This window comes from Doryrhamphus excisus, chromosome 1 (genome assembly GCF_030265055.1).
Source record: "Doryrhamphus excisus isolate RoL2022-K1 chromosome 1, RoL_Dexc_1.0, whole genome shotgun sequence".
NCBI classification, from domain to species: Eukaryota; Metazoa; Chordata; class Actinopteri; order Syngnathiformes; family Syngnathidae; genus Doryrhamphus; species Doryrhamphus excisus.
Window position 1 is genome coordinate 3,223,426 of NC_080466.1, and position 20,000 is coordinate 3,243,425.

A 20,000-nucleotide genomic window follows, 5' to 3' on the forward strand; every position below is an offset into this window, starting at 1 on the left:
AAGGATAATGGGCCAACTTTGTCATACATGTTTAGCATTGGAAGAGTTCCTTGTTGTTGCTGTTACTTCCTGCGTGGGCCTTTGTGTAACATTACTGACACCTAGTGGCCAGTGTAAAATACTACATATCCATGACATGCACATCTTCTGAATGCCATATATTTAGCCATTTTTTATGCTTAGAATGCTTAATTTAGGCCATAAATACACCAAATTGGCTTAAATATACACATTTTAGACCAAGGTTAACCACAAAGCAGCATCGATTTAGTAATTAATTCATACATTTTGGAAAATACGCAATAAAGTGAAGCCGCCAAATCTGAAGCGCAAAGTGGATGAATGCCATATTTTTGAAAGTCAACACTTGAATCACATTGTGGTAATTTTATTTAAATTCCATTGTAGTGATGGTCATAAAAACTGCATCTGACTTTATTTATTGTATTAGAGCTACACAAATCACTCAATGGCTAATCTATGGAAAAACACTGTGAAAAATAACAAAACAGATTTGTGATATAGTGCAAAGAAGACAAGTTGATACAGAACTTTCTGAGTTTTTTTTTTTTTTTTTTTTTTTTAAGTCTGCAGTCTGTGGCCTGTTTTTGAATGAATGGCATAAAAAGCGCCTGCGGTGAGGTTGGTGCAAACACAGAATGTACTGTGCTCGAGTCGGAACAAAGAACAGCTGAAAAAAAAATGTGTTTATTCACGCAACTATAGCATGGAGTCGGAATTTATGGGGTCAGTGTGCAGCAACGCTGAATACAAAACATGGTCCAGAAACACACTGGAGGGGGGGGGGCCCTCCGGATGTAGAGCATGTGATCACCGAACAAATAATATAAATTAGAAGATACTGTACTTTCAAGTCAAAACGTTGAGGGAGTGATTTTAACGCGTGTCATATTCATAATTGGCTAAAGTGCATCATTCTGTTGGTGACGGGGGAGTTCGATGCTCCCCTCAACCCCACACTCTTACTTTTACATCTCTAGGAAAGACAACAAAAATAAAATCCACAGCAAGCCCGCTTAAAAGTTCACACAGATCCACACCACACAGGGAAAATTCAATGGACAACTCTTAATGCATCCATTTATCCTCGCTTCGGCTTCTTCGTCTTATGTCTAACCTACTTAGGGGTTCTGGTCACAGTGCATACGTCACTATTTGAACACATCAAAACATGTATAGTGTTAGTTATTGTTTTTGTACACCGGGAGTTCATGATTCTGTACCACAGTTTTTTAATTGTCCCACATGGGAAAAAACTGACTACAGGAAGGGAGGAGACGTGGATGCATTCATTCAACTTGTTCCCACTTATAGCCAGGAGAAAGGGAGAGGTGAAAGGTCAAACAGGGGAGGTACCTGAGCTAGGCCGACCGTCTTGTGATTGTTGTCGGGGTCGAGCGTGGGGTTTAGACTGCAGCGCGGACAGCGTGACGTAGTTGAGGCTGGGGCTGTTGAGTTCCGCCTCGCCTACCAAAGTCAGGTCCGACAGGGCGTCCTCTTCCAGCATCTGAACCGACGCCGCTCTGCCGGTATCCTTGAACGCACCGTGATGTGCCTCCCGGGACGGGTGTATGGGTGAGATTGTGGCAGGGAACAGGGACGAAGGGGGTCTGCCATCCGCCCATCCTGCGCTATCAGACCCCAACGCTGAGTCCAAGCTCTGGGACTGATAACTCGCATTGAGAAAATGGCCGCTACCGCTTCCCCTGTCATTGTGGTTGGTCTTGTTTCCGAGGCGACCGCTAGGGAAGCCGCTATTGCCGGAGTTACGGGAATAAGGAGTGGAGCAACCAGGCTCAGGGTCGTAGCTTGGAGGTCCGGCTCGGTTCGTTACCACTGGTGACAAGCGCAGAAAATCCGGGAGCTGCAGGTCGCTTTTGTTCAACAGGCCTCGCTGGTCGTCAGCTCTGTTACTCTGAGCTTTGGATATGAGGTCGAAGAACTCTGTGCACGCACACACACACACAAATAGAAAAATATATGTGCAGACACGAGCACGCAAACACGAATAGTCCATGAATAAACCACGCAAATCTCCGAGAAAACGGTGCTAATTGTTATCATTCAAGGGACATGCAGCACAGCGTCAGTAGGACAAGTCGAAGCCACATTCATCGTGAGCATATAGGCGACTGTGCTACATGTAGCTTTGCTAGTCGTAGTGCAAACATGCCAGCAAGGGTTAGTGTCATCACAGCAACACGGCTTAAGAAAGAAGAAGAAAGAGGTCTTTGTATCTTTACCTTCAGCTTCGTCTATATTAATCTTTTTCTGCTTTCTTTTCTCCGGAGCCTTATGAAGAGAGACAGAGTGGTTGGGTAAAGGATGACTGCTTGTGTCAAGGCTGGGCCCGGCCTTGCCGTTTTCCCCATGGGGGTGAGCGGAAGCGGCTTTCCTTGACTGCCTGTCCTCCCCCTGGGGGCCACAAGGAGAGCGGAGCGGAGAGGTGTAAACGTACGTAGCAGTGACTACAACAGCTACTGATGGAGAGGAGGATGACAATATTTTGATGATGGAGATGGGCGGCTTTTGTGAAAAAAAGTGGATCCAGTTTGTGTGGTTAATAAAAAAACTATGTGTGGATATTTCTAGTTAGCGCTTTGTGATTGGAACCATATTTGGTAACTTATGTGCATGTTCACGCTTCATTGTGAGACTGTTGGAGGTGTTAGCTCAGAGAAATGATCTAAAAATTATAATAAAATGTAAGTAAGGTTGTGATGATAAAATGAAAATGACAAAAATAAAACACTTTGCAATGTACTTAAATGTGTCCAAGTAATAACAAGTATTACGTGCTATAAAGCAGCGGTCTCCAACCCTTTTTGTGCCATGGACCAATTTTGTGTTGCACTATAACGGCTAGTCACAATAAGTGTTAATATGTGGAAAAACATTTTATAAATCATACAGAGTGAGCTCAGAGCATGTGAATCACCCGTTGGGATAAAAACATACATTTATATTTTCTCTATTATTTTCTCTATTTTCAGTCAAACTCCACACAAATGTGTATTTTTTTCACTATAGCAAGAATTAGCTTACGGTTTATCGAAAAGCTGGAAAAAATAGCAAGATAATTGAGTCATTTTTTCACATGAGAATATTATAAAAGAAAAAAACAGAATGGGAAGGATGCCCAGATGAAAAAAACAGGGAGATGATATTTTAAGAATATTACAAATGAATAAATGCCGTATTTGCTGGACTATAAGTTGCTCCGGAGTATAAGTCGCACAAGGCCAAAAATACATAATTAGGTAGAAAAAAAACCATACATAAGTCACACTGGAGTATAAGTCGCATTTTTTGTCAGTAACTTATTTTACAAACCTGATCAAAACAGACATTACGTCATCTTGGAAGACAAGTTCTAACATTAATAAAAGAATATTAGAGACTGAATAAATGTAAGATATGCTAACACAATGGTTATTCAGCTACACGAAAAATAAACATGAGCAGAAAATGTGTCCGGTGTTTATGTGACATAACAGTTTTAAGTTTCTCACTTACTCCAAACTTTCTCTTTGCTGCTCGATTATTGTTTTCAGCTGCAAATTTCACTACTTGCAGCTTGTAGTCTGCAGAATAGTTATAATTTTCTTTTGGGGGGCATTTGTATTCTGTCGTTCTCAGTTGTCTTTGTAAGCTTACATGCACTGTTTAAATAAATAAATGGACTGCAAAAAAGGTCAGTAAGGATAATTCATAATGCTGCCTCCAGAGAACATACTAACTCCTTATTTCTAAAATCACAAATACTTCAACTTGCTGATATAGTTCATTTTCAAACAGCTAAAATAATGCATAAGGCTAAAAATAACCAATTAGCTAAAAATGTCATCCAATACTTCTCTACAAGAGAGGAGAAATATGATATACTATATCACTATATATCACTATATATCACTATATTGACACTTACTATGGTACCCATTATGTCATTGGATGCTCATATCACCTCGTACTTCGGTACGAGGTGCATTATTAAAAAAAAAAAAAAAAAAAAAAAAAAAACTGTATTATGGAAAGCAGGAAGTGAACAAATGTAACAGTTACTGATTGTAAAAGTACCAGATGGAGGGGTAGGATTTAATAAGCTTTGCTTCTTCCTACTCCTTTTGGACATGTGGAACTGGGAACTGATTATGGGATGCATTCAATTGTAATCTGATGCATGTTCAAATGAAATAAAACCATTACCATTACCATTACCATTACCATTACCATTACCATTACCATTACCATTACCATAAATATTGAATTGTTAAGTAGGAGATATCGATATGAAAGAGTGCCCTCTTGTGGCTGTCTGTGAATTTTTCTTTTTTTCATTTATAAGTCGCTCTGGAGTATAAGTCACAGGAACAGCCAACCTATGAAAAAAAAGTGCAACTTATAGTCCAAAATACGGTATAATGACCCATGGCAACGTGGTTGGGGACCGCTGTTGTGAAGGCTTAAAGACCACCGAGGTGGTCATGGACAACCACTGCTCTTAACCCGGTATCGTAGACATCACCAACACAGTGACACACACCACAACATCAACTAATCTAAAGGCACACTACAGAAGCAAAATCAACAAAAAAATATCCACCACAGATTGGCATCTATTGCATATAAGATCCCTATATGGTTGCTCCCACTACCAATAAGCCATCAGTCCTATGGCGCTTTGTTATGGAAGACAGAAATCACAGAGCAGAGGAAAAAAGCTGCTGATGCATTGGGCCGCAGACAGACAACAATACACCATGAGCATCTTTGAGAGTGAGATGAAGATCACTGCCCGACATTAAAAACCAACAAACAAACACACAAACAGGCTGGATGCTACCAAAGAGACGCGTCATACACCTGTGCACACTTAAAACACATTGCAAACAGACACGGGTCACTGAGGACAGCGGGGGGGGGGACACTTAGTAGCGTGATATCATCAACCAGGAAGTGGAGACAATCGGTGAGTTATGGAACATTCCAGAAAATGAAAAAACTGGAGAGGATCTTACTGTTGTTGATTGGTTTCTGCTCGGAGAGGCCTGGATGTGGCTTTTAGATGGAGCTGAATGACAGACATCGTTAAAAATCCACCATTTTGGTGGAAATAAACTTGCATGTGTGATTTTCGTTACCCTTTCCTGGCGTGTGCTCGGCTATATCCAAAACCACTCTAAGTCCATCCAGATTGGATATAGGAAGGCCGAGATCTAAGGGCTCGGATTCACCACTCTGACAACACAGAGAACAGAGAATCTAAAAATTTCTAACAGTCATTCTTATTGCAAATGTTGATCTGAAATCAGACAACATCATCAAGTAAGCTATGTGTCACTCGCGGATTTTGCTGCAAAAATGTAAATTCTTGCAATTGTATCTTGAAGAGAGAATCTAAATAATTATAACAGTCATTCTTATTGCAAATGTTGATCTGAAATCAGAGAACATCATCAAGTAAGCTATGTGTCACTCGCGGATTTTGCTGCAAAATGTAAATTCTTGCAATTGTATCTTGAAGAGAGAATCAAAATAATTATGACAGTCATTCTTATTGCAAATGTTGATCTGAAATCAGAGAACAAAGTAATCCCTGCAAAAGTGTTACGATGTTCCCGTTAGCAAGAAGTGGACTCACAATGCGCGCCACCAAATCTGATAGGTGCAGACCATATTTGGCCACCACGGGCCTGAGAACCTCTGTCACTGGCTTGGTGGGCTTCGCTTTTAGCCCCACTGAGCGGTTAATAGGGACCAAGTCGAGCCTGCAACAGTGGAGAACAAAATTTTGAAAATCTTGACGTTGATGTGGCGTAAAATTGATAATACAAAAAAAAAAAAGAGAAAATGACTGACCTAAAGAGAGTGCGCTTCTCAAGTCTGAGGTCTCGAGAGCACAAAGTCATACAGTCTTGGTCCAAAACAAGTGGCTGAAAAACAGAACAAAGTCAGGAGAGGTGATCATATGACATGGTCATGCAAGAACATGAAAGGTTGAAACACTTTTTAATTGTCAGAATTATAAAACATACATTATAAATATGGATGAGTCCACTGAAGCTATAAAAGGTACACAATTTGAAATGTTTTGCTGTCAGATTGGCTAATGACCGTTTGATCATTTTTCTCTTTGGGCTTTTCCCTTCAGGGGTCGCCACGGCAACTCTCACACCAACTACCCTCATGTCCTCCTTCACTACATCCATAAACCTCCTCTTTGGTCTTCCTCTACGCCTCCTACCTGGCAACATCCTTCTACCAATATATTCACTATCTCAACCATCTCAGTCTGGCCTCTCTGACTTTATCTCCAAGTCTTCTAACATCTCTCTGATGTTCTGGTTCCTGATCCTATCCATCTTGGTCACTCCCAATGAGAACCCCAGCATCCTCATCTCTCACTACGCGCCACTTCTGACCATTTTGAGTGATATTACAAGGCACTAAGGATCGACCGATACATCGGGCGGCCGATATTTGCGTTTTTTCCTTGTATCGGTATCGGCCGATACGCGCGTGGGTTCGCCGATGTATTTTTCCACCAAATTCCACAAAATATTTTTTTAAACATGAGACCTGTAATATTTGTTATCATGGTCATTTTTTCATGTAAATTGAGGGATCAAAAGCAGTATCGGCCACAAATATCGGCCCAAGCTAAATCGGCCATCGGCTGAGGGTGATGGGAAAAAATCGGTATCGGCATTGGCCCCAAAAAAAAAACATATCGGTCGATCCGTACAAGGCACACAGATTATTGTGTTCCTTTGTACCTACCAAAAGAAAGCCTCTCACGCAAAAACACATAAAAGATGTATAAATATTGAAATTTGGAATCAGGCGTTCAAGTTAGAATAAAAACATATAAATATGTATTTTTAGTATGACAACTACAAATGATCAAACAAAGCTCTTATGATGGTGGCAGTTTGACAGTTTCAAATCTTAGACTATGTTCATGTGTTTATTTGAACTCACTGGTAATAATAAAAAAAAAAAAACCTTTTGCCTACCAAACCAAATTTCACTACTTTGCACAGAATCCGTGTGATATAATGTACATAATTGTAGGATCACCGCATTTCTATATGTGTCGTACCTTCTCCCCTCCGACCAGGAACAGGTCGATAGCTGCCAGGTTGATGCAGAGCTTCTCACAAAGGCCCAACAACAAGTCCCTGATGGACACACCAGCCCTCAGCGGCACAGAGCAACACGAGCCGTCTGGCAAGTTTATATTACATTGCCTGAGGGGGGCGCTGCCGCTACCGCCGCCGCCGCCACGCTCTGATACCCCCACACGAGAAACATCTCCCTGAAAGACATAAACAAGTTCATAAGGAGACAGCGGCAAAGGAAAAGTGATTAAGAATGACAAGAAATTAACCATTAGTGTAAATTCTTGCAATTGTATCTTGAGGAGAGAATCTAAATAATTATAACAGTCATTCTTATTGCAAATGTTGATCTGAAATCAGACAACATCAAGTAAGTTATGTGTCACTCGCAGATTTTGCTGCAAAATGTAAATTCTTGCAATTGTATCTTGAAGACAGAATCTAAATAATAATAACAGTCATTCTTATTGCAAATGTTGATCTGAAATCAGAGAACATCATGAAGTAAACTATGTGTCACTCGCGGATTTTGCTGCAAAATGTAAATTCTGGCAATTGTATCTTGAAGAGAGACTCTAAATAATTATAACAGTCATTCTTATATATATTATTCTTCATAATATATTGTGTTTTTGTTTTTTTTTTACTCTTTCCAGACTCACTTCATTCTTCCCCGATACAGATGTCCCAAGTTCTAGACTGGCACCTGATGAGAGTGAACCCTGCGACTCACGGCGACCACCAGCAAAATCTGAAAAACAATATAACACTTAGCAAACTCCGTAGTTTTAGTGGCAATTTTAAACATCAACATAAACATAGGCGGCACGGCGGTCTAGTGGTTAGCGCGCAGACCGCACAGCTAGGAGACCAGGGTTCAATTCCACCCTTGGGCATCTCTGTGTGGAGTTTGCATGTTCTCCCCGTGCATGCGTGGGTTTTCTCCGGGTACTCCGGTTTCCTCCCACATTCCAAAAACATGCTAGGTTATTTGGCCATAGGTATGAATGTGAGTGTGAATGGTTGTTTGTCTATATGTGCCCTGTGATTGGCTGGCGACCAGTCCAGGGTGTACCCCGCCTCTCGCCCGAAGACAGCTGGGATAGGCTCCAGCAACCCCCGCGACCCTTGTGAGGAAAAAGCGGTAGAAAATGAATGAATGAATGAATGAATGAACATAAACATACAGTAAAAGAAAGACCGCATATGAATGGCAGTAATTGAGATGCTTATAAAAATGTTGATTTTCAACACATTAATCAAGCCGGGCAATTATTACAAAATTGCCTGAATACTAAGTGTTGCTTCTTCACAATGAATTATCTTGAATCAACAGGAGGTCATCAAGCCAAAAGCTTCCCTCTTTAAGAGTCAACTAAAAAAACACATCGTGATGGCTTTGAACTAACCGGTTAAACAATATTGTACAAATAAAACTATTTTATACTAATTCATAACCCACACTGCATACTGGGTAACGTCCCTTACAGGAAGTGTGCATGTGGGCTTCAAAGCATGCCTTGCAGACTACAAATTTGTATAAAATAGTATAGTTTTGCATGCACATTAATTCGCGAGTGTCCATTTTAAGTTAAGTTAAGTTAAGTTGGTTTGTGACGTGTGAGTAAGGGTGGAAATATGAAGCTGATTCACTGCATACAATGTTGTTTCATACTACAGTAAACCTCGGATATATCGGACTCGGATATATCGGAAATTCGCTCACAACGGACAGATAAAAAAGAACCGATTTTTCTGTAATGCATTTCCAATAAAAATTCATTGCATATATCGGATTTTTTATAACGGATTTCGCCTATTTCGGACAAAATCTCCAGTCCCGTTCCAATGCATTTCCATTAAATTTCCCTGGCATATATCGGATGGCCGCATCGTGGCGCTCCGATTCGCCGAATCGTGACAGGCCGCTATACGACGTCATTTGCAGCGTTTGCAGCGTTGCCTGCGCGTCCAGGTACATTGGAAACATAGTCAAGGAAGTGCCTTTTTCTAACGGATAAAATCCCATTTACGCATATACCGCATATAAATCCCATATATGCGTAAAACGGACATTTTCCGGTATACGCATATAACGGATTTCGCTTATATCGGACAAAACCAGTGGGAACAATTGAATCCGATATATCCGAGGTTTACTGTATCTACATACTGTATTGTATATAACTCTGGGAAAAACTGTTGATTTTGTTAATACTTGGGTTGTTTATGTTGTTTATTTTTCTATATTGTGTATTTTGTACTGCTTAACTGACTCTGTACTCTTGCTGCTGTGCAATGCAAATTTCCCCACTGAGGGACGAATAAAGGCATATCTTATCTTATCTTATCTTACAAAGAATACATCAGAACAAATGAGACGGCCTAATTATGGAGATTATAAGTATAAAATGGCATGTTGTCCCACAAATTAAAAAAATACATGAATATACAGGGTCTCGAATGCTGTATCGGGAATATGGGGGGATCCTAGGATTTTGAACAATAAACCGACTGCATATCCGGTATTTTTAGAGAGGCGGTGCACCATAAATATGTACATTAGCACTCAGTAACATCATCAAATCTTACCTTTATGCATTCCCACATAGTGTCAGCATTGGGGATCAGATATAAAGTGAAAAAAAAACGAAAAAATATAGAATAATAGTCTATCTCTGAAGGATGGGAGAATTTTAGATTTAAGGGATTGCATTCAAGGAACATCAAACAAAGTGGGACAGGTTCCCACTTCCAACAAACAACATAAATATGCAAAAACTGCGTCTTTTAAAAGATTAACATCTGTCATCCAATCATATTGTTTGTACAGTAAACCTCGGATATATCGGATTCAATTGTTCCCACTGGTTTTGTCCGATATAAGCGAAATCCGTTATATGCGTATACCGGAAAATGTCCGTTTTACGCATATATCGGATTTATATCCGGTATATGCGTAAATGGGATTTTATCCGTTATAAAAAGGCACTTCCTTGACTATGTTTCCAATGTACCTGGACGCGCAGGCAACGCTGCAAACGCTGCAAATGACGTCGTATAGCGGCCTGTCACGATTCGGCGAATCGGAGCGCCACGATGCGGCCATCCGATATATGCCAGGGAAATTTAATGGAAATGCATTGGAACGGGACTGGAGATTTTGTCCGAAATAGGCGAAATCCGTTATAAAAAATCCGATATATGCAATGAATTTTTATTGGAAATGCATTACAGAAAAATCGCTTCTTTTTTATCTGTCCGTTGTGAGCGAATTTCCGATATATCCGAGTCCGATATATCCGAGGTTTACTGTATACTGTATCAAATCGTATCGAATCGTTCTGTTTTTTAAAATCATATCATAAGCCATGTATCTAAATGCATAAAGAAATTCATTCATTCATTTTCTACCGCTTTTCCTCACGAGGGTCGCGGGGGTTGCTGGAGCCTATCCCAGCTGTCTTCGGGCGAGAGGCGGGGTACACCCTGGACTGGTCGCCAGCCAATCACAGGGCACATATAGACAAACAACCATTCACACTCACATTCATACCTATGGACAATTTGGAGTCAACAATTAACCTAGCATGTTTTTGGAATGTGGGAGGAAACCGGAGTACCCGGAGAAAACCCACGCATGCACAGGGAGAACATGCAAACTCCACACAGAGATGGCCGAGGGTGGAATTGAATCCTGGTCTCCTAGCTGTGAGGTCTGCGTGCTAACCACTTGACCACCGTGCCGCCCCATAAAGAAATTGACTTTCACAAAGAAATATACATCCCTTAGGGATCCACAGTATTTTTAAAAAGTTGTATTTCTTGTTATTGGGGAACAAGCAAACATTTCCTGTCGTATGTGATCTGTTCACAGTGGGTGAGGATGTTGCATCTTGGAAAAGTACGGCAATATTGCCAAACACGACTGACTCTCACAGCTTAATCACACATCCTGAAAGGACATACTTTTTCAAAGATGATGCTGCCTTGGCTGAAAATGAAGCTCTTCAAGAAAGAATAAATATGACACACAAAGTAGGAAGAAGAACATGTACTGACTGTAATTAAAGTCCGTCAGTTCCCGTTTCTTGGGCCCTTTGCCAAAGCTCCTGTTGCGGGACCAGGAAAAGAACATGCCCTTCCTTCGGTCTCCTGAATCATCCCGGCTGTCATCATTTAAAGATCGTCCTGACTTGCTGCGTTTGTCCTCCTGTCAAATCCAAACAGGAAGAAAAGGAAACGAGGAGAGAGCAGATTTAAAGTTGTTTTGACACACAGCCGAGCGAGGAGGTCAGTGCTTACCTTCTTGGGTGTGGACAAGTTGGAGCGGTCTGAGCCCGTGGTGCTGTGTTTGGAGGTGGGGCTGCTGGGGATGTGGTAAGGGTCAGGCAGGGGTCGGCCCTCTACCTCGGCTAACATACATTCTTGGTAAAGCAGAGACTTGAGGAAGCGTGTGTAGCTGTCAAACTTCATCAGGTTGAATATCTAAAAGGGGAAAGAGTAAAAAAAAACACAGAGAAAGGAAGAAAAAACAATTGTTCCATAAAAAGAGTGATGAGGGAAACCGCAAATTAAGCATCACAATCCCAGGCGAGAGGCGGGGTACACCCTGGACTGGTGGCCAGCCAATCACAGGGCACATATAGACAAACAACCATTCACACTCACATTCATACCTATGGACAATTTGGAGTCGCCAATTAACCTAGCATGTTTTTGGAATGTGGGAGGAAACCGGAGTACCCGGAGAAAACCCACGCATGCACGGGGAGAACATGCAAACTCCACACAGAGATAACCAAGTGGGGAATCGAACCTAGCGGTGTGGCCTGTGTGCTAAGCACTTGTCCAACGTGCATCTATGACTATTGTTATACCACCAAATAAAATAAAAAAACAACATTGCAAAAAAAAAAAAAAAGAAAAACATTCTTATTTAATGAGAAAAAGTTGTAATTTTATAAGAATAACATGATAATATTAGGAAATAAATTTTTGTAGCATTTCAGGAGCCACTGTTTTTCAAAGTTGTAATATTATGAGAACCAAAGAACACTAAATGGTAATTTTTTTCGACAATTAGGTTGTAGAAAAAGTTATATTATTATGTGAATTATGTGAATATTATCACAATTACTATTTTTTTAATTTATCAACTTTCAACATGGGCAGCACGGTGGTCTAGGGGTTAGCGCGCAGACCTCACAGCTAGGAGACCAGAGTTCAATCCCACCCTCGGGCATCTCTGTGTGGAGTTTGCATGTTCTCCCCGTGCATGCGTGGGTTTTCTCCGGGTACTCCGGTTTCCTCCCACATTCCAAAAACATGCTAGGTTAATTAGCCACTCCAAATTGTCCATAGGTATGAATGTGAGTGTGAATGGTTGTTTGTCTATATGTGCCCTGTGATTGGCTGGCGACCAGTCCAGGGTGTACCCCGCCTTACGCCCGAAGACAGCTGGGATAGGCTCCAGCACCCCCGCGACCCTCGTGAGGAAAAGCGGTAGAAAATGAATGAATGAATGAACTTTCAACATTGCACAACTTTGATATGTTACCACTTATCAATAAAAAAAATGGAGCAAAAAAAAAAAAAACCAACAACATTGCCAGCTGCCTTGAGACACTGTATTTTAACGACTGTCGTTTTGCACCACAAAAGAGTGAAACCAGTCCTGGTTGGGGTTGTGCCTCTAGCTTGCACCATCCCCTCAAACTAGAAGTGTCCTATATAGTCTTTCAGCATGAACTGAAGTCTGCTCAAATGAAAGGCGAAACATCTACTAAGACAGAGGTAGGGAACCTATGGCTCGGGAGCCAGGTAGGGCTCTTTTGATGACTGTATCTGGCTCTCAAGCATTTCTTACCACAATAAAAATGTATGTTTGCTAACATTTTAAAGTAAACATCACAGAAATCACTGTTAAAAATATTAAAAATCAACAACTTTCTTATGCATTTTAATCCGTCCATCTATTTTCTACTGCAATACGGCCGACCATATCTATCTTTCATGATATTTTCCAGGTCAAACACCAAAACTCGATTATTACTGGGTAATGCGGTATTGTACCTCGGTCATTAAGATGTAAATGTAAACTTTCCTCCTTTAGTCAAATAGTCACCTAGCTAAAGCTGCAGAACCAAGCCTTCTGGTGAAGATGGTCAAAAGAATGAAATATGTGTACGGAGTACGGTGCAAAACCATGCAGCAGCAGAAGTTGTATTAATGGCAGCAAGTATTTGATTTATTATTAGACACTGCGCTGCTCACAAAAGTGTGCTGGCCACACCCCATTGGCGTGGGGTAGTGTGCCTGGTCTACGTAATTAGAGCCCATTATATCTAAAACTGTTGGTCTTACATAAAAATGCACACATTTTATTGCATTCAATGTTTTAAAAAAATGTATATGGCTCTCACAGATACACATTTTAAAATATCTGGCCTTCATGGCTCTCTTAGCCAAAAAGGTTCCCGACCCCTGTACTAAGACAACCTGAACAGTCCAGTTGAGATTGATTCAGCGCCCTGAGAATGAAATGAGTTGAAGGAAAATATTCACACGGAGAGAGAGGATCTAGTTTGTTGGTTGGTTTGTGAGTAGGACTATGTAGGGAGGAATATATTTTTTACTTCTTGTTGGTTCACCTGATGGAGCTGCAAAGAAAAAATCATTGTAGTATTTGCTTTCCTTTACTGATTTCGTGCTTTTTTGATCTGTTGAAGTGCTTTGTCATGCAATGTCATCTCATCAAATTGTCCATAGGTATGAATGTGAGTGTGAATGGTTGTTTGTCTATATGTGCCCTGTGATTGGCTGGCGACCAGTCCAGGGTGTACCACGCCTCTCGCCCAAAGACAGCTGGGATAGGCTCCAGCACCCCCGCGAACCTCGTGAGGATAAGCAGTAGAAAATGAATGAATGAATACAATGCAATTTCATTTTGATACTTGATTCTAAAAATGATTTAATAATAATAAAATACAGAATTTTTGGAGAACAAAAGTGGAACTTAATTATGCACAACAAACAGACTGAAAGTGCAGCCCAAATGCCAAGGTATGGTCCGTACTGCGGTCCATACATCCGTAGTAGATATCTAGAGCCAGTCTAGAGTGCAACTAATATTAACTAAGGCTGGCAATCGATTAAAATATTTCATCATGATTAATCACATTTTTTTTCCGTAGTTAACTCAGAATGAATCATGTTTAATCGCAGATAGAAATGGGTTTTTATCTATAATAAGTAGGGGAAATCTCTTTGTGGTAAACTATTCAATGTGCAACTACAACGATAATTACATCAAATTTTATGTAAAAGGATATCAGTTTCGGAACTATGGGCCATAATACAGCCAGCAAGCATATTTTTGTATTACTGTAATTATTAGCCTATTCATTCTTAAACTCAACCACAAACATGTTTTTTGATTACAGTGTCAGCTCAAAATAAAGTTTCTTTATTTATGATTTATGGTTTTAAATTCTAAATATTTGTGAGTAAAAAAAGCCTATTTAGGAACATTCATAAAAGATTACTATTCAAGATTTGCGTCAATGCACCTTTCCTTCATGAAATGTACAAATGAAAATAACTAAAACAAAATTACAAACTCAATGTAGTTTCATTTCTCTTTTAAAACACATTGATATACATAGAAATTAATCATTATATTACAGTAAATATTATTTCATTACAATACTCTAATTATTAGAAATCCCATTTTTGAATGTTTAATGTGAGCTGCAATTTGTCCTACTTTTTTCACGGTCATTGAACGCACCAATGCACCGTTCTCCAATGCACATGCACAAGGCATGTATGGATGTCATACTAAATGCTAATACTATGTGGGAATGCGGTGGGAATGACTTTGAGTGCTAATGTGCATCATTGTGGTAGTTCAATGCTAAATGGCTAAAGCTAGCACAACACTGGACTTCAGCCACGGTCATCACATTGACAATAGCAATAGCAATAGCAGCTGGAACTCTAATTTACTGGTAGTTCAATGCAAAAATCAGCAAAGAGATGTAAAAATGTGGTTAGTTTGGCCACTCTTATGCCAAGGTAGCACTGTATATGACAATAAAAACATTACTATATACCATATATACATACAATACCTGTACTGCTCCAGTCTCTGGCAGCCCATGGAATCCGTGATAAGTCAAACACAACGACAGTAGATACAAATACGTAACTTTTGTCTTGCTACAAGAGCCATATTGCATGTTAGCTTTGAAGCTAACTTTACCGATCACAATACTCTTTTCTCTATCCATTTCTGCTCAATATTTGTGCTTTCGTGCTTCAATCAAAATACGGTGGGGGCCGAGGTTCAAACAAGAGGAACACACGTTATTTGCAGGTAAAAAAAAAAAAAAATCTGTTAAACTTCCGTTAACGCTTAATATTAAGAGTCAATTTTCAAAGGAATGATACCAAAATATGTTGGGCCTGGGGATATCTTGTTGCCTTGTGACTCTTATCATAAGTTAAACCAATGGAGCTTCTCAATAACGTTTCCTTCTATTTGACGGCCTTGTTTTCCCATGTTATGCAAGAAACCATAACTGTGATGTTAATCCAATGCCACAATATAATTTAGTTTTTTTTTCTTTTAATTACTGCTCCCTTTCAATGTGTCGTAAATAGAGTGGATGCTCAGGTATACAAGATACCAACCTGTAACTGCTGCTCCTTGAACATGTCAGGTCGTGGGGCGTTGAGGATGTCGTCGGCGAGCTGAGCTTGGCTGTCTATGTTGACCGGTGTGGTGGCTTTACTGGACAAGAAGCTGTTGTAGATTTCCCGGGCTCGCTGAGACAACTGGAGTCAAGACAAGAGAACAACATCACACCTAAGATATACCGCCAAAAAGGGTATTGATGGGAATTTCAACCCCCCCCAAAAAATGACAGTATGTGCTGTACCTGTTTCTTGTCATTTTCAGGGACGTGGCTGAAGAACTCACATGCCTGCCAGAACAGAATATTCTCCTCACTGAACTCTTTCTTCAGGAATTCCTGGAGCAAGAAATATGGATGAACAGAAATAGGAGTTATGAGAAGGAGAGACAAGCCCACATAAGGTCCCATAAGGTCTGTGAATGAATGTCATACTTGAATAACTCTCATAACTTTTATTCAAAATATTCAATAATTACAGTAAACCTCGGCTATATCGGATTCAATTGTTCCCACTGGTTTTGTCCGATATAAGCGAAATCCGTTATATGCGTATACCGGAAAATGTCCGTTTTACGCATATATCGGATTTATATCCGGTATATGCGTAAATGGGATTTTATCCGTTATAAAAAGGCACTTCCTTGACTATGTTTCCAATGTACCTGGACGCGCAGGCAACGCTGCAAACGCTGCAAATGACGTCGTATAGCGGCCTGTCACGATTCGGCGAATCGGAGCGCCACGATGCGGCCATCCGATATATGCCAGGGAAATTTAATGGAAATGCATTGGAACGGGACTGGAGATTTTGTCCGAAATAGGCGAAATCCGTTATAAAAAATCCGATATATGCAATGAATTTTTATTGGAAATGCATTACAGAAAAATCGGTTCTTTTTTATCTGTCCGTTGTGAGCGAATTTCCGATATATCCGAGTCCGATATATCCGAGGTTTACTGTATTTCAAAGGGTAGCACAGAATTGTCCAAAATGTCTTGTCTTGATTGGCCATCCCTAATTGTTATGCGTGTCCTCATTGACTTATTTAAATATATTTATTATTTTATAATATAACAGGTGAATTCTTCTGCACTTCTCTCGTGGAATACCCCACTCACAAAGTCATTTGCTCACAAATATAAGGCTGTCCCTGCACTTATAGTATTTTACCGAGAAATAGCGGACTCCCACGGGGTCCTGCAACAGCCTCTCGAAGCACACAGCCCAGCTTGCCACTCTCCGCTCAGTGTGGCGCCGGTGACTCTGGACACTGGGGAGGCTGGCATTGCTGTTCAGGCTGTTGTCACTGCTGCAGCCCTGGAGCTCCACGCTGTTCAGTTCTACATGCACACACACACACACACACACACACACAGTAATTTCCATACTTAACGATGTGAGCATTCCCAACAGCTTCACTTTTTTGGATCAAAATTGAAAAAAAAACATGGAGATACACAGCTTCCAGTGGACAATGACGCAAAAAACGGTAAGTACTGCATAAACACGTAATGAGCGTTTCACAAACTGCTTCTGCTTCTGTAACATACTGTACTTAGCTGTGTGAGTGTCCCAAATATATAAACAATACATAGTTCTGTGAGGAGATCATAAATCTAATTAATAGTTAATGTTGGTGTATGTCCCCAGTGTTAAAACTGATTTACGCACCACCAGAAGGCGGGTGTTGGTGGTTTTAATCGTAAAAATAAGATCCAAGCAGTGCTCTGGGGAACCATTGGTCAGAATCAGAACCTTTAGTATCATTTTACTTATAGTCGAATGAATTTACAGCACCTCCATTTTCAGTGCAAGACAGTATAAAATGGCCAAGATAATATAAAGTCAATGAATAACCAAGAAAATTCAAATTATGCCCCCAAAACGACACCGCATTTGCAAGTGACTACTGCGAAAAAAAACGACTACCCCGCATACATTCATTTATTTCACATTGTCGTCACATTATTGTGTGACTATCTGTCGAGCTTGTCATTACAACTCCATCCAGTAGATGGCATCGTAACGCTGCTTGACACACCTCATACCAACAAACCACAGCTAACTTAGTCGTGCATTATAACTAGGGCTTGTCAATCGATTAAAACATTTGATCGCAATTAATCACATTTATCCATAGTTGACTCACAATTAATCGCTGATAGAAATAAGGTTTTATCTAGAATAAGTAAGGGGATATCTCTTTGTGGTAAAGGATTCAATGTGCAATTACAACAACATATTTTATGTATAAGCATATCAATTGCGGAACGATGGGCCATTATTTAAAGCAAGCATATTTGCAAAAATATTAAAAAATCAGCATAGAGATGTAAAAATGTAAAAAACACTGGTTAGTTGGGACACTCTTATGTACTGTATACGACAATAAAAACAATACCTGCACTGCACCTTGCCTCGCGGGCCGCATTAATTTAACAAAATTGACGGGGGGATTATGTAGTATTTTACACGTAACAGTCCATTTTTACACCTATATTTTTACACATATTTTACATGTAAAAGTGTCATGCAATCTGCTATATGTGCACTTTGAAATCATTTATTTGATGTAAAGTGTGTTATAAATGTATTATTATTATTGTTATTTTTATTAGAATTATTATTATTATTATTAGTTATAGTAATGTTATTATATTATTATTATTATTTTGTTAATAATAATAATATTACTACAATTATTATATTAATATTATTAACAACAATATTAATATAATAGTAGTATTATTATCATTATTGACAACAACATTATTATTATTATTATTATTATTATTATTATTTGTATTACTATTATTGTGCTTGTGCTCCTTTTTCCAGGAGTATTTTGTAATATTACTACCATTATTATATTAATATTATTAACAGCAATATTAATATAATAGTAGTATTATTATCATTATTGACAACATTATTATTATTATTATTATTACTATTATTGTGCTTGTGCTCCTTTTTCCAGGAGCATTTTGTAAACAACAGACCACATCAAATAACGAAATTGATAAAGCAGCTACCTCAACCATCAAAAAGTTGGCTCAAGCCACGATGCCAGATTGTATGTTGAGTTTAAATGAAATACTTTGGAAAAAACAGGCGGGCCATATTGAAACACGTGGCGGGCCGGATGTGGCCCCCGGGCCGTAGTTTGCCCACCCCTGCTCTAGACTCTGGCAGACAATGTAATCCATGATAAGTCAAACACAGTGACAGTAGACACAAATAACTTTTGTCTTGCTACAAGAGCCATATTCCAGGGCTTTGAAGCTACCTTTACCGATCTAAATACTCGTTTCTTTCTCCATTTCTGCTAATATTTGCTCCAGCTTGTAGCTACGTAGTTAGCGAGGGTCAAACAAGAGGAGCGCACGTTAATCGTGCGTCAAAAAATTGCCGCTGTTAAAGGAAACCTCTGTTAACGCATCAACTTTGACAGCCCTAATTGTAACGCTTCTGTCCATCAATACAGTGAGACATTACATGTAGAATGGTATGTACTTTAACGTTTAATATCAGTGCACACTTAAAGGAGACATCATAAATGTTTTTTTCTAAGACCCACAAGTGTCTACCACTGCACGGAATGGAACCGACACCCCGTAAATCAATGTTCATTCATTCATTTTCTACAGCATTTCTACTGTGGGTGGAGTTTTGCGTCATGGCCAATTATGCAACTTACATGATGATGTCATCTAACCGCCTAGACGTCATCTGCTGTACAGAAAACATCAACATTTCTGCTGTACAGAAAAGATTCCAACCCAGTTCTTCCAGATCTCCTGACTGTGTGACCAACATGATAACCACTGGGCAACCGTGCTTCCATTACCATGACTATGAAGTGTAAAGGTGACTATTATTTCATGTCTGCAGGGCTTTAATAGGGGTAAAAAAACACACTTTAAGGAGGTCATAAACAGGTTTTCAATGTACTGACTACAAAAATATTAAATTCAAAACGTTGAATCCCACTCCATAAAGATCCACATATCACAATCAGGTCTGGAGCCAATTAACGGTGATAAATGAGGGCCGACTATTTATATCATATTTGCTATAAAGCTTTTACACAATGAAGTGACATAATGATGAGCAAAGTCAAACTAGCACGACGCATCAATAAAAGAAAGGAAT

General features: G+C 39.7%; 1 protein-coding gene across 3 annotated transcripts in view; it reads right to left on the minus strand.

Moving 5' to 3' along the window:
• Window positions 1-692: 692 nt before the first annotated feature.
• Window positions 693-20,000, minus strand: part of rgs12b (regulator of G protein signaling 12b) — a 70,794-nt gene continuing 51,486 nt past the window's right edge. For 2 of the 3 annotated variants that reach the window (XM_058076452.1, XM_058076531.1), the window contains exons 7-19: window positions 17,016-17,185; window positions 16,088-16,180; window positions 15,840-15,983; window positions 11,448-11,630; window positions 11,205-11,355; window positions 7,805-7,893; window positions 7,124-7,339; window positions 5,881-5,954; window positions 5,663-5,789; window positions 5,163-5,259; window positions 5,040-5,092; window positions 2,265-2,436; window positions 693-1,965 (exon numbers count right to left, since the gene is read on the minus strand). In XM_058076452.1, the coding sequence (XP_057932435.1) occupies window positions 1,361-1,965; window positions 2,265-2,436; window positions 5,040-5,092; window positions 5,163-5,259; window positions 5,663-5,789; window positions 5,881-5,954; window positions 7,124-7,339; window positions 7,805-7,893; window positions 11,205-11,355; window positions 11,448-11,630; window positions 15,840-15,983; window positions 16,088-16,180; window positions 17,016-17,185 (2,174 nt within the window). In that variant the 3' untranslated portion in view covers window positions 693-1,360. The remainder of the gene's footprint in view (window positions 1,966-2,264; window positions 2,437-5,039; window positions 5,093-5,162; window positions 5,260-5,662; window positions 5,790-5,880; window positions 5,955-7,123; window positions 7,340-7,804; window positions 7,894-11,204; window positions 11,356-11,447; window positions 11,631-15,839; window positions 15,984-16,087; window positions 16,181-17,015; window positions 17,186-20,000) is intronic. The other variant, XM_058076611.1, reaches the window with a different exon arrangement.